Source organism: Carcharhinus amblyrhynchos, chromosome 9 (assembly GCF_965287045.1).
Source record: "Carcharhinus amblyrhynchos chromosome 9, sCarAmb.v2.hapA, whole genome shotgun sequence".
In the NCBI taxonomy this organism is placed as follows: Eukaryota; Metazoa; Chordata; class Chondrichthyes; order Carcharhiniformes; family Carcharhinidae; genus Carcharhinus; species Carcharhinus amblyrhynchos.
The window spans coordinates 25,714,501-25,726,278 of record NC_137332.1 but is presented as its reverse complement, the minus strand read 5'-3'; the positions used below and the strand labels follow the sequence as shown (position 1 = coordinate 25,726,278).

The window sequence follows — 11,778 nt, the reverse complement described above, 5'->3', positions numbered from 1 at the left end:
TCCTTCTTAAATATATTCAGAGACTTGGGCTCCACAGCTTTCTGTGGGAGAGAATTCCTCCCAAAATGGGGAAAATGCTGGCAGATGCAGGAAGTAGTCTTTAATAGGATGCTTAAATGGCTCAATTGGCCACCTACACGCTGCTGAGCTACCTGCTACTGGCAACATGCCTGGATGGTGTAAAGACATTGGGCTTCCATCCCAACACTTTATCCAGTTATACTGGCTGCCCTCCTACCTGCTAACCCATTTCCAAAGAACTGGGAGAATTCAACCCAGTGTTTTAAGTCAGAAACAAAAGAAATGAAAACTGCATCTCCATAAAAAACTGAGGAAATCATTTAACATTAAAGAAAATATACATTTTGTAGAGGACCATTGTCTTTCAATAACACACATGAATTGACCATAATTGTACAGAAAGTAAGTGGCTAAAAGATGAAAGCTCTTCGAATTAATTTAAACCAGCTTTTTGAGGGTATCACAGGTGACAACAGACAGGAAAGACGATATTAATCTTAAAATTGTCCGAATTTTCAAGCCAGATATTTCGCAAAGGGAAACTAGAAATATTGTACTTACACTTTAGTACCACTGATTTCCCCTTGCATATTAGAATGTCTTGTACAATATATACAAAAACACTCATTCATGGAATAGATCATAAATCTTCCCTGCATTATATGCTATTCAGTCCTTCTCATTCCACGTTCAACGGAGAAGTCGCAGGAGTATTTTGTATGAAAATATACAATATCCAAGAGCACTTCACTAACAGTGATAAATACTTTAACCACATATTGGCTGAGGCCAAGGTGGACTGAGGAGCCTGTTGATGCTCATTGATCTTCCACAATGAAGTTGAGGGATTCCACTGAAAGCATACAGCTGTCAAGTCTCTATTACAATTAGATTGCACACATGAAATCCATTTCACACGCTGTCGATAAAGTACAAGTCTTTCTTCCCCACAATTTTGCATCAACTGCCGGCCATCTCAGATAACTCCACGCTGTTGCTCATGGGAGTGGTGATGAAACACAAAGGAGACAGCAGAATCCCAGGCAGACTGAAGGACCATATCATGTAGTCCGCGTTTATCTGCACAGTGATTCCACTGGGAGAGATCAGATGTGCAGTCTGAGCCCTCAGGAGGGCAGCGCACCTGACGTCCATTGACACATCGGCGACACTTCAACCTGCAGAAAGAAAGCAGATGGTCGGTCACGTTAAAGGTGAGATTAAGATACAGACCACTAATAAATGTGCAAACATTTACAAATAATTACAGTTTGTGACATTATTCTGAATTAGACCAAAGAGCACAGTTTAGACCTTAACTGGTCAGCTGTCCTCAGTTCTGCAGTGTTTTGACTTGAATGCTAAAGATACAACTATGATTTGAAGATCTGCTGATAAACACAACACAGGATTTCAAGAATGGTTGTTGTGTCATTTCCCCATAGTCAGGGAAAGGGAAACAACAAAATCACTCTGGATTGCTAATATATCTCTATGGGAGGTGGAATTCTTGACAGAACAACATGTGGTATAAGGATATTAAGGAAAGAAAAATAAGAACTACATTGAAACCCCCATCTGTGCTTTACACTTTCTCCTCCATTAGCTCATCTTTCTGCCCTTGTCTCATGTGCACTTATTCATATTCTCAAATGCCTTTTTGAATAAGTCAAATCTTTCTTTCCCCCTTTCCCTGTGGGAAGCTTTGTGTCACTTGCATTTATTCTTCATATGCCTCATGAACTTAACCAACATTAAAGGAATAGGTTCAACATCAATCAAGACACTACCTCACATCAGCCTTTCATATTGCCACGCTTTCTTGAAACGATACATTTGAAAATAACTGCTCCCTAGGTTAGCTGTAAAATTGAGAATAGTTACCGATCGTGCGTGTCACTGGCTGTGCTCTCATTTAGAGTAAAAAGCTCCTTAAGTTCTCCGAGGGAGAAGTGTCGTTCAACATCTTGTTCCTCATCCACGACACAGCTACTCAAGGCTTTTTTGTGTGTCTGACGCTGGAAAATCTTCTCCTCGATTGTCCCTGTCTGAAACGTGATAGGATACTGCTGTGATAAATCATCTTTGGCTCCAGTTAATACATTATTTTCATTTACATAGTGCATCATGATCTCTCAAAACTCTTGTACAATTAATTATTTACTCGAGTACTGAGTCGACTCAAGCCATCATATTTCATCATTTGGAACTAAACCCCAACATCCGAAAGGACAGTCCATTTAATCAAAAACGACCTCTTCAAGATAAACAAGTAAATAAAATTCAGCTCAAATAATTTTCTCTGCTAGAATTTGTGCTATAAAATGTTTGCTATCAAAACTACTCAGGAAAGTTCAAAGCTTACTCGGGGCAGCGGTGGCGGGTGCAGGGGGGTCACCTCTATATAGTATAAAAACACTGCCTTACAAAAAAAGGAGGGGAATCCAGGAGGTAGTACTAAAACATACTTGCTATTGGCATGGCCTACAAAATGTTCTAAAGAAAAGAAATGGAATTAGATGGCACCTCGTCACATCCTCAGAGTGGTGTGAAGTGCTTTGGTAACAATGGATCACTTCTGAAATGCAATTACTTGTTATGTGGGCAAATATGACAGCCAATTGTACACAGTGAAGTCCCACAAACAGCAATTGCAATAACCCGAGTTCACTTCAAGAACATCAATTCACAATATATCACTCAGTAGTGTTGAAGTGTTAGATTATGTACTTCAGTCCTGGAGTGGGGCTTGAACACATAACCTTCCAACTCATGAATGCGTGAGTAATTGAGCCAGCCTGACACTTTAAAGAAAGATCAAAACCGGGCTAACTGAAAAAAATACAGCTTAGCATTACTTATTTGCTTAAGTACATGACAGTAAATTATATTGTTTGTTTTGAAAAATTCAAATTAGCTATGCCAACTAAGTGACTAGATCAATTCATAAAGCTAAGTTCCCCAAAGGTAGTTGACCCAATTACAAATCTCAATGGAAAACATTTGAGGTAGATTAACTAACACCCTGAGTCAGAAAAGGTTGCAAGAAAAAGACTATGTGTTTAAATATTACTTGTTTAATAAGTCAGTACTGATTTACTCATTATTTTGTCTCTATAGGAAGTTAAATAGAATTATTGGAATACATATCTATTAGAATCATAGAATCTCTGCAGTGCAGAAGGCGGCTATTCGGCCTGCACCAACAACAGTCCCACTCAGCCCAATCCCCGTAACCCCATGTATTTACCCTGCTAATCCCCAACACAAAGGGTCAATTTAATGTGGGCAATCGACCTAACCTGCACATCTTTGGAGCGAGGGAGGAAACCAGAGCGCCTGGAAAAAACCCATGACAGACATGGGGAAAATGTGCAGAATTGAACCTGGGTCCCTGGCGCTATGAGACAGCAGTGCTAACCACTGTGCCACAGTGCTACCCCATTATAGCAGATTATTTATTTTCAAATTCAAGCATCACACAAATAAACAGATCTAACAGGATGCTTTACTACTTTCAGATACTGAAGTGAGATCTTCTAGAGCCACATCAAAGTCCAACAGCAAAAATTTGCCATTTCCAGCTGTGGTGCTGTGGACTTGGCTCTGACTGCACTTCCAGATGTATGATCACTTTCATTAGTATTCAGAACTGAATACTGGGAGAGTGAGATGTAGCCAGGGTCTCCTGCACTACCGACCTGGCGGTCACCCATTCCCTCTTTTCTCGCACATTCTCACTCTGTGAGGAGATCACATCTATACAAATGCTATCCACAAAGCTCTTAGCATGCGGATGTGACACAGTGACACCAGATCTGTTCAAGCTCTGAAACCTGGACCTTGAGCTGCTATATCTATTGACATTTCCTGCAGATATGGTTATCCAGGACACAGGAAATCTGGATTTCCCACAGGAAGAGGATGTGCACTCCAGGGATTGTATCTGTCTTGCCATTCCTCAATCTATTAGATTATAAAACTTACTACTTAAAATAAATGCTCACCAGCTACTCACTTTTTCTCTTGTCATTTGAATACATGGAGGTTACTTGAAATGCTTAATCCTTATCAAAATAAATGTGAAATTTTCAATTTCCCAGCTCCCTGGACTAACTTTGGAGAAAGGACAACAAAGTTACAATTCTCGCCAGCCAATCGACATTTGGCCTTCCTGTTTTGTTTTTCCAATCTCACTTAGTGCTCCCAGTCTGCCTCAGTAATCCCAACCTGCTTCACACTCACCCCAGAATACAAATTACTTGACTGGAATAATGCCTTCAATTTTCTTCCAGATCTTTATCATAAAAATGCCACATTTTAAAATTGATTTTTGAGAACGTGATTCTGCGAACAGTATCTGTAACAAACCAAATTCTTACCGACAAAAGCCTGTAGATGTAACAAATTTTCTTCTGTCCATCTCGCCATATACGAGCCATTGCTTGTTCATCATTAGCCGGATTCCAGTCTGGATCAAACATGACTAATCGATTTGCACCAATTAGATTCAAGCCACATCCGCCAGCTTTGCTACTCAGCATGAAGATAAATTCTGGATTCTATAAAAGAATTACAAAATGATTGTATAGAGCTGGAATTTATGCACATTTCACGTGGAGGGAATTTTCAAAAATTTTAAAGTGTATTTATTAGTCACAAGTAGGCTTACATTAACATTGCAATGAAGTTACTGTGAAAATTCACAAGTCACCACACTCTGGTGCCTGTTTGGGTACATTGAGGGAGTATTTAACATGGCCAATGCACCTAACCTCCAGCACATCATTCGGACTGTGGGAGGAAACCAGAGCAGCCAGAGGAAACTCATATAGACATAAGGACAATGTGCAGACTCCGCACAGACAGTGACCCCAGCCGGGAATCAAACCCAGGTCCTCAGCACTGTGAGGCAGAAGTGCTAACCACTGTGCCACCCAACAGAATCAATTATGAGCAAATCTTGTATACACCCACTGTTTAATTACAAGAGGTTTGATTGTAGTTCATGTGCTTCTGGTTGGCTTTATAATCAAAAATCATAACAAGGGAGGAACAGCATCATTGTTGTGAGAGGGAATTAAGACAAGAGCATGTTCTAAATATGTCAGCAGGTATCACCAGTAATTAACACTGGCTGACCTTATTTAGTTCTGATAATTTTTCTTCTACTGAGCTTTCTAATTTTCATACATCCTGCCATGTAATAAGAAATGGAAAAAGACCACAGGAAATCAAGATTTCCAGGAGTCAGTTACTTGCCATTTTCTTCCCCCCCCACCTACATGAAGTTTAATTAGAAAATGTAATGGCAAGGTAGTTGTAGAGGTTGATCAGCCTAGCTCCCACTGAAATATTCAGTGTCTTCTATCCCACTCACTGAGAATGCTGGCAGAGTTCAGAAAAAAAAAAAATCTGCTCCATTTCTTTGTGCTTGCTGCTCTTTCTCTGCTTTCCTCTCCCTCCATCCACTTTTTCCTCCCTACTTTAATGTCTCTGGTGTCAATGGTAGAACATTTGTCTCTCCGATTCAATATGCCATGGATTCAAGGCCAAGAATTGAGCACATAAACCAGGATAACATTTCAGTGCAGTGCTATACCAAATTATAAAAAGGATTTACGAGGCAGTGGGACAATGCAAAAAGAAATTATAACAGTACAGCCAGAAATGAAAGATTTTACCTATCAGGAAAGGTTGAAAACAAGAAATCAGAGAGCTAATCTAATAGAGGTTTTTATAATTAAGAAGGGTTTTGATAAAGAAGATACAAACAGTGCTTCCATTTATGAGCAGTACAATGTTAGAGACCTTCAACATAGGATAATCACCAAGAAATCCAAGGGGGAATTCAGGAGAAAGCTCTTTACCCAGGGAATGGTGAGAATATGAAAGCTGGGAGCACAGCAAGTGATAGAGACAAATGCTGAAGATGCATTTAAGGGATAGCTAGATAAGCATAGGAGGGAGAAGTGAATAGAGGATTATATTGCTAAAGTTAAATGACAAAAACTGGAAGAGGCTCAAGTGAAGTATAAGCACCTGCATGGATGAGACAAGTAGTCCTTTTTCGTGCTGCATATTCTAAGTACCAATATTGTCTGAGGTGCATTCTTTTAAATAAGATGTTATAGAATAGGTAGAATCCTACAGTGCAGAAGGAGGCCATTCAGCCCATTGAGACTGCACCGACCACAATCCCACCCAGGCCCTATCTCCATAAACCCATGCATTTACCCGAGCTAGTCACCCTGACACTAAGGGGCAATTTTAGCATGGCCAATCCACCTTACCCGCACATCTTTGGACTGTGGTAGGAAACCAGAGCACTCGGAGGAACCCCACACAGACACGGGGAGAACATGCAAACTCCACATAGACAGTGACTCAAGCAGGGAATCAAATCTAGGTCCCTGGCGCTGTGAGGCAGCAGTGTTAACCACTGTGCCACCATGCTGCCCCCGTTAAACCAGTTCTGGTGGATGTAAACAATCTAATGGTGGCATGATCAAAATAACAGGGCAATTTTCCTGCCTTCTGGCCAATAGTTGCCCTCAACCAAACAAATTGACCGGTTATTTATCTTACATAATAAAAGTGAAATACTGTGGATGCTGGAAGTCTGAAACAGAAAAATGCCTGAAAAACTCAGCAGGACTGGCAGCATCGGTGGAAAGAGAAACAGAATTAATGTCTCAAGTCCATCAGAGCATTCATCGCACTCTTTGGTAATTTATCTCATTTTTGCTGTTTGAGGAATGTTGCAGTTTGCAAATTGCCTGCTATATTTGTCTATAAAAAAGTGACTGCACTTCAAAAGCAATTAATGGATGGGAAGCACTTTGATACGTCCTCAGGATGTGAAAAGTGCTTTATACATTTGTTCATTCCCCTTTTTGGAGCAAGTGCAGGCAATTGGAACAGATATAATAGGTCAGTCCAGAAAATGAGAAAGACTAAATACTGCAGCAGTAATAGGACCATTCCAAATAAGGGCATCGATTCAGATCTTCCAAACCTTTCAGCACACGTTTGAGAATTCTGCGATAAATTATTTAAGAAATGAATTATGTAACGCATCACACACACACCAGCCACAATGAAAAAAACAATGACTATCCTTACTAAAAAGGATCTAAAATAGCATTCTGCTTTTTTGAATCTGCAAAGGTTACACTATTTAATTTTTGTATTAAAGAGAAAAAACACCAATTCAGTTGCAAATAAAACAAGAGGGTGGCACAGTGGCAAGTGCTGCCTCACAGTGCTAGGGACCTGGGTTCAATTCCAGACGGGGGTCACTGTGTGCATGGAATTTGCACGTTATCTCTGCGTCAACGTGGATTTACTGTCTCCCACTGTCCAAAACTGTGCACATTAAGTGAATTGGCCATGCTAAGTTGCCTCTTAGTGTCCCGGGATGTGTTGGTTGAGGAGATTAGTGGGATAAATATGTGGAGTTATAAGGATAGGGTCTAGGTGGGATGCTCCATCAAAGAGTTAGTGCAGATTTGATAGGCCAAATGGCCTGCCTCTATGCTGTAGGAATTTTGAGCTAGTACACGCCATCTCAATATGTCTGTGCGTTAAGAATGCTACAGGAAATAGCGCATCATGAATTCATTTTAGGAATAGCAGTATTTTCTCTCTGCATCTTAGAATCATAGAATCCCTACAGTGCAGAAGGCGGCCCATCGAATCTGCACTGACCACAATTGCAACCAGGCCCTATTCCCGTAATCCCACATATTTATCCTGCTAATCCCCTTGACACTAAGGTCAATTTAGCAAAATCAATCAACCCAATTCGTGCATCTTTGGGCTGTGGGAGGAAACCGGAGCACTCAGAGGAAACCCACACAGGCACAGAGAGGAAGTGCAGACTCCATACAGTGACCCAAGGCTGGAATTAAACCCTGGTCCCTGGCGCTATGAGGCAGCACGGCTAACCACTGTGAGGCAGCACAGCTAACCACTGTGCCACCATGCCGCCCCTTAATTTTACTAACATGGACACCTTAGTGTGATAAAATACTGGATCACTAACGTGAAGCCAGTCCGAAACTGGATGTAACTTCAATAAATTAGCGTCAAATAAGGTTACTGGGGCTTACCAAGTGACAATGGATAGATATTCCACCATAAACATGAAAGATGTGTATCTAGGTTGACTAATTCCATTTATTACCATGTTGGAGGGGCAAGTTTACATTTCAGCACTTGCTTCACAGTTCAAGTCATGTGATACATTATCTCTGTGCAGGGGCATCACAAAATTACTTCATGGCAATAAGAGGCTGTACAAAGACATAACTTATTACTTACTGAGGGATTATTGAAACGTTCCACAATTTTGGCCCTCTTTTTTACTGTCATGGTACCATCCAATCTAACGTACAGGTATCTGATAAAAGGAAAACATACTAGGTTATTCTTCCTTCAAGAAGAAATAAACAATATTTAATGATGAACAACAAGAACCAAACATTCAGCCTCTCATTTCAGCTACAGTATCCACATAGTCATAGAATCCCTACAATGCAGAAGGAGGCCATTCGGCGCATTGAGTCTACACTGACAACAAACCCAGCAGACGCTATCCCAGAAACCCCACATATTTACCTTGCTAATCCCTCTACATCCCCAGACACTAAGGGTCAATTTAGCATGGCCAATTCACCCAACCCGCACATCTTTGGACTGTGGGAAGAAACTGGAGCACCTGGAGGAAACCTACACAGACATGGGGAGAACATGCAAACTCCACACAGACAGTGACCCAAGCCAGGAATCAAACCTAAGTCCCTGGAGCTGTGAGGCAGCAGAGCTAACCACTGTGCCCCCTTGAACTGCAAAACTACTGTTCTGCAACATGAACTGTAAAACTATGGCCTCAAACAACCAAAGGATGCTCACAGTGTCTTATAATACACATGTATTATATAAATGTCCCTGTAACCAAAGCTGTAATCTAGAAGTAAAAATGTATCTCGTTATCCACACAACTTTAGATTCTGTCATCTTCATCGCCTTTATTTCATCATGTCTACTGCAACACTCAAAATAAATTATTTAAATATAATTCTCAGATTGTTGGCAACTTCAGAATCTCCCATTAGGTTCCAGCTCAAATACTACAATGTTGAAACAAGCCCTCCTGGCAATGTAATAAAACTACTTGGATAGAAGTAGTAGTTTCATCATGGTAAAAGCTATAACAAAGAGTATTTTCTTCAGTTTATTAAACTCTTGTTTGCTACCTCTATTCTCATTCACTACTCTATTTTGATTAGACTTTATTTTAAAATAATAAATCCAAATTCTAATATTTCTATAAACAATGAATGACTTGCATTTTTAATGTTTTGTACAAGTTCAGGGCATCCCATTGCCTGAGAAACACTTCTGAGATATAATCATTGTGGTATTATTGGAACCTGCAGCTAATCTGCATACAGCAAGGTCATACAAGCAACAAGAAAGTAATGACTAGATAATCTAATTTAATAATATTAGAATCACAGAATCCCAACAGTGCAAAAAGGAGACGATTTGGTCCATTGACTCTGCACTGTCAACAATCCTACCCAGGCCTTATCCCTGTAACCCCATGTATTTATCCTGCTAATCTTCCTGACACTAAGAGATAATTTAGCATGGCTAATCAATCTAACCTGCACAACCTTGGACTGTGGGGGGGAAACTGGATGAAACCCATGCAGACATGGGGAGAATGTGCAAACTCCACACAGACAGTGACCTGAAGCCAGAATTAAACCTGGGTTCCCTGGCACTTTGAGGCAGCAGTACTAACCACCGTGCTGCCATATTGAACAAGGTGTAAGTATTGCCAGGCCACCAAGGATAACTTGCCTGATTTTTAAAAATTATATCTCTAGAACTTTTGCATTCACCTGAGGGGGGAATTGGGTGCCTGGTTCAACATCTCATCTGACAGACAGTAGTCTTTCCATCAGTGCAGTAGTCCTTCAGTACTGTACTGAAGTATCAGCCTAGGTTATGTGCCCAAGTCTCTGGTGTGGGACTTGAACCAACTCAGGAAGCAAGACAACGGTTAAATGCTGTTCTTTTTACTTTTGTATTGCTCAGATTGAGAATGAATTTTGGAGATTCTAACCACATTAAAAAAAGGCCTCTGGTTGTTTGACAACGAGCTCCAAAAATATACACAGTTAACTAAAAGCTTGGTTGAAGAAGTAGGTTTTAAGGAGCATCTTAAAACAGGAGAGAGAGGTCATGAGGAAGAAAAGAAATTCCAGAATTTGAGGGCTAGGCAGCAAAAACACAGCTAATAAAAATATAGGACTGGAAAAGGTAGAAAGGGAGGAGCGAGGCCAAGTAGGGATTTGAAGCAAAGAATTAGAATCAAAATGTTGCTCTACTGGGAACTAATGTGGCTTTGGGAGCACACTGGGTTAACTGAGTTAATATTCAGGCAGCCAAGTTTTGGATCAGCCCTCAGAAGTCGAAAGCTTGACATCACAAAACACAAGTGAATTTTTGATATGATTTTGTCGAGTGATTTTGAAGCAAAACTGAGAAAATTGATAACCCTTTCATGTCTGAATCAGAAGCCAAGAATTATTACTGCTATCGTTTTCAGCCAAATCAAATAACCAACGTCTGCAGTTGTTTCTGTCTCCAGAATACCTGGGCTAATATCTTGTAGTATTTATTCACATAATCCGATGTTTAAAGCTTCTTTCTCTCTTATCCACATTATGGAGGATGTCCAACATGTTCCAATGCATCACATAATTACTCACAATGTCACACAACTCACCTCCTGTCTCTGCAGAGCTTCTCAAACAAATCAAGGGTCTGTGTGTAGTTTGATACGAGTACCACCTTATCAGAACTCGTACTTCGAGTCATGGCCAAGATATAATCAAGGGTAAGCATCTTGCCTGAAGAAAGAGTAAAATGTGGAATGATTAAAATTGTACTAAAAGCATATTTTCCAACCTATGATTTAATTCTGAAATAAGACATATTCCACATGCTGTTCTAAGAAAATGCTTGGTTGTAAAACTGAATTTTCTTGAGGTCAAAGTTATACTCAGGGAGTAACCCGGAATAATTGCATGCAGATTGGAAATGGGCTTAAACCTGGTTAAGGCAGGTCTTTGAAGGTGGTGACATGGAAATTTTCTCTGGGAACAAGGGCAGGCAGAGATCTCGTCTGCCTTAGAAGCTGGACATCATTAAAAAAACTCCACCAGAATTCCCACTGCTTCAGGCATCCCCCACTCTGAATGTACCGCAATGAAACCAAAGTTGCTAAACAAGTCAACGAAAGTCACTAGAACAGGTTGTTGGATCTATCTGAATCTTCATCCTGAAACAAGAAAATTAGGCATTGTGGATTTCAAATCCAACCCTGATTGCTGTATCCAGGTTTATGAAGAGGAACAGAAGTTCACAGTGTCTTCCAACAGAACACAACGACAGGCTTATTGCATTTCAGCAGTTTATAATCAAACAAACTGCAACCAAAAAAATGGATACAGATTGGCCTGTATTGGAAACATGGTTAGGACTCGCATGTATTTTGACATCTCAGCCTTTTGAACGGTGAGCAAAGTTGAAGAGAAAACAGCATTAGTGAAGACAACTGGCCATGAAAATAGTAGATTCACTATTGTGCTCTTGTGTATGTTTCATGGGACAAATATGCCAATGGTGATAATCAAAAGATGGACCTTCCCAAAATAACAATTCCCAAAGGGGTCACGG

At 40.3% G+C, this 11,778-nt stretch overlaps 1 protein-coding gene across 2 annotated transcripts in view; it reads right to left on the bottom strand.

Annotated features, from left to right (window-relative positions):
* Nucleotides 1–383: 383 nt before the first annotated feature.
* The window catches only part of rad54l (RAD54 like), a 31,291-nt gene continuing 19,896 nt past the window's right edge, over nt 384–11,778 (bottom strand). For both annotated transcript variants that reach the window (XM_080196521.1, XM_080196520.1), the window contains 5 exons: nt 10,826–10,949; nt 8,347–8,425; nt 4,404–4,583; nt 1,906–2,069; nt 384–1,199 (listed from right to left, as the gene is read on the bottom strand). In XM_080196521.1, coding sequence (XP_080052647.1) covers nt 998–1,199; nt 1,906–2,069; nt 4,404–4,583; nt 8,347–8,425; nt 10,826–10,949 — 749 coding nt within the window. In that variant the 3' untranslated portion in view covers nt 384–997. The remainder of the gene's footprint in view (nt 1,200–1,905; nt 2,070–4,403; nt 4,584–8,346; nt 8,426–10,825; nt 10,950–11,778) is intronic.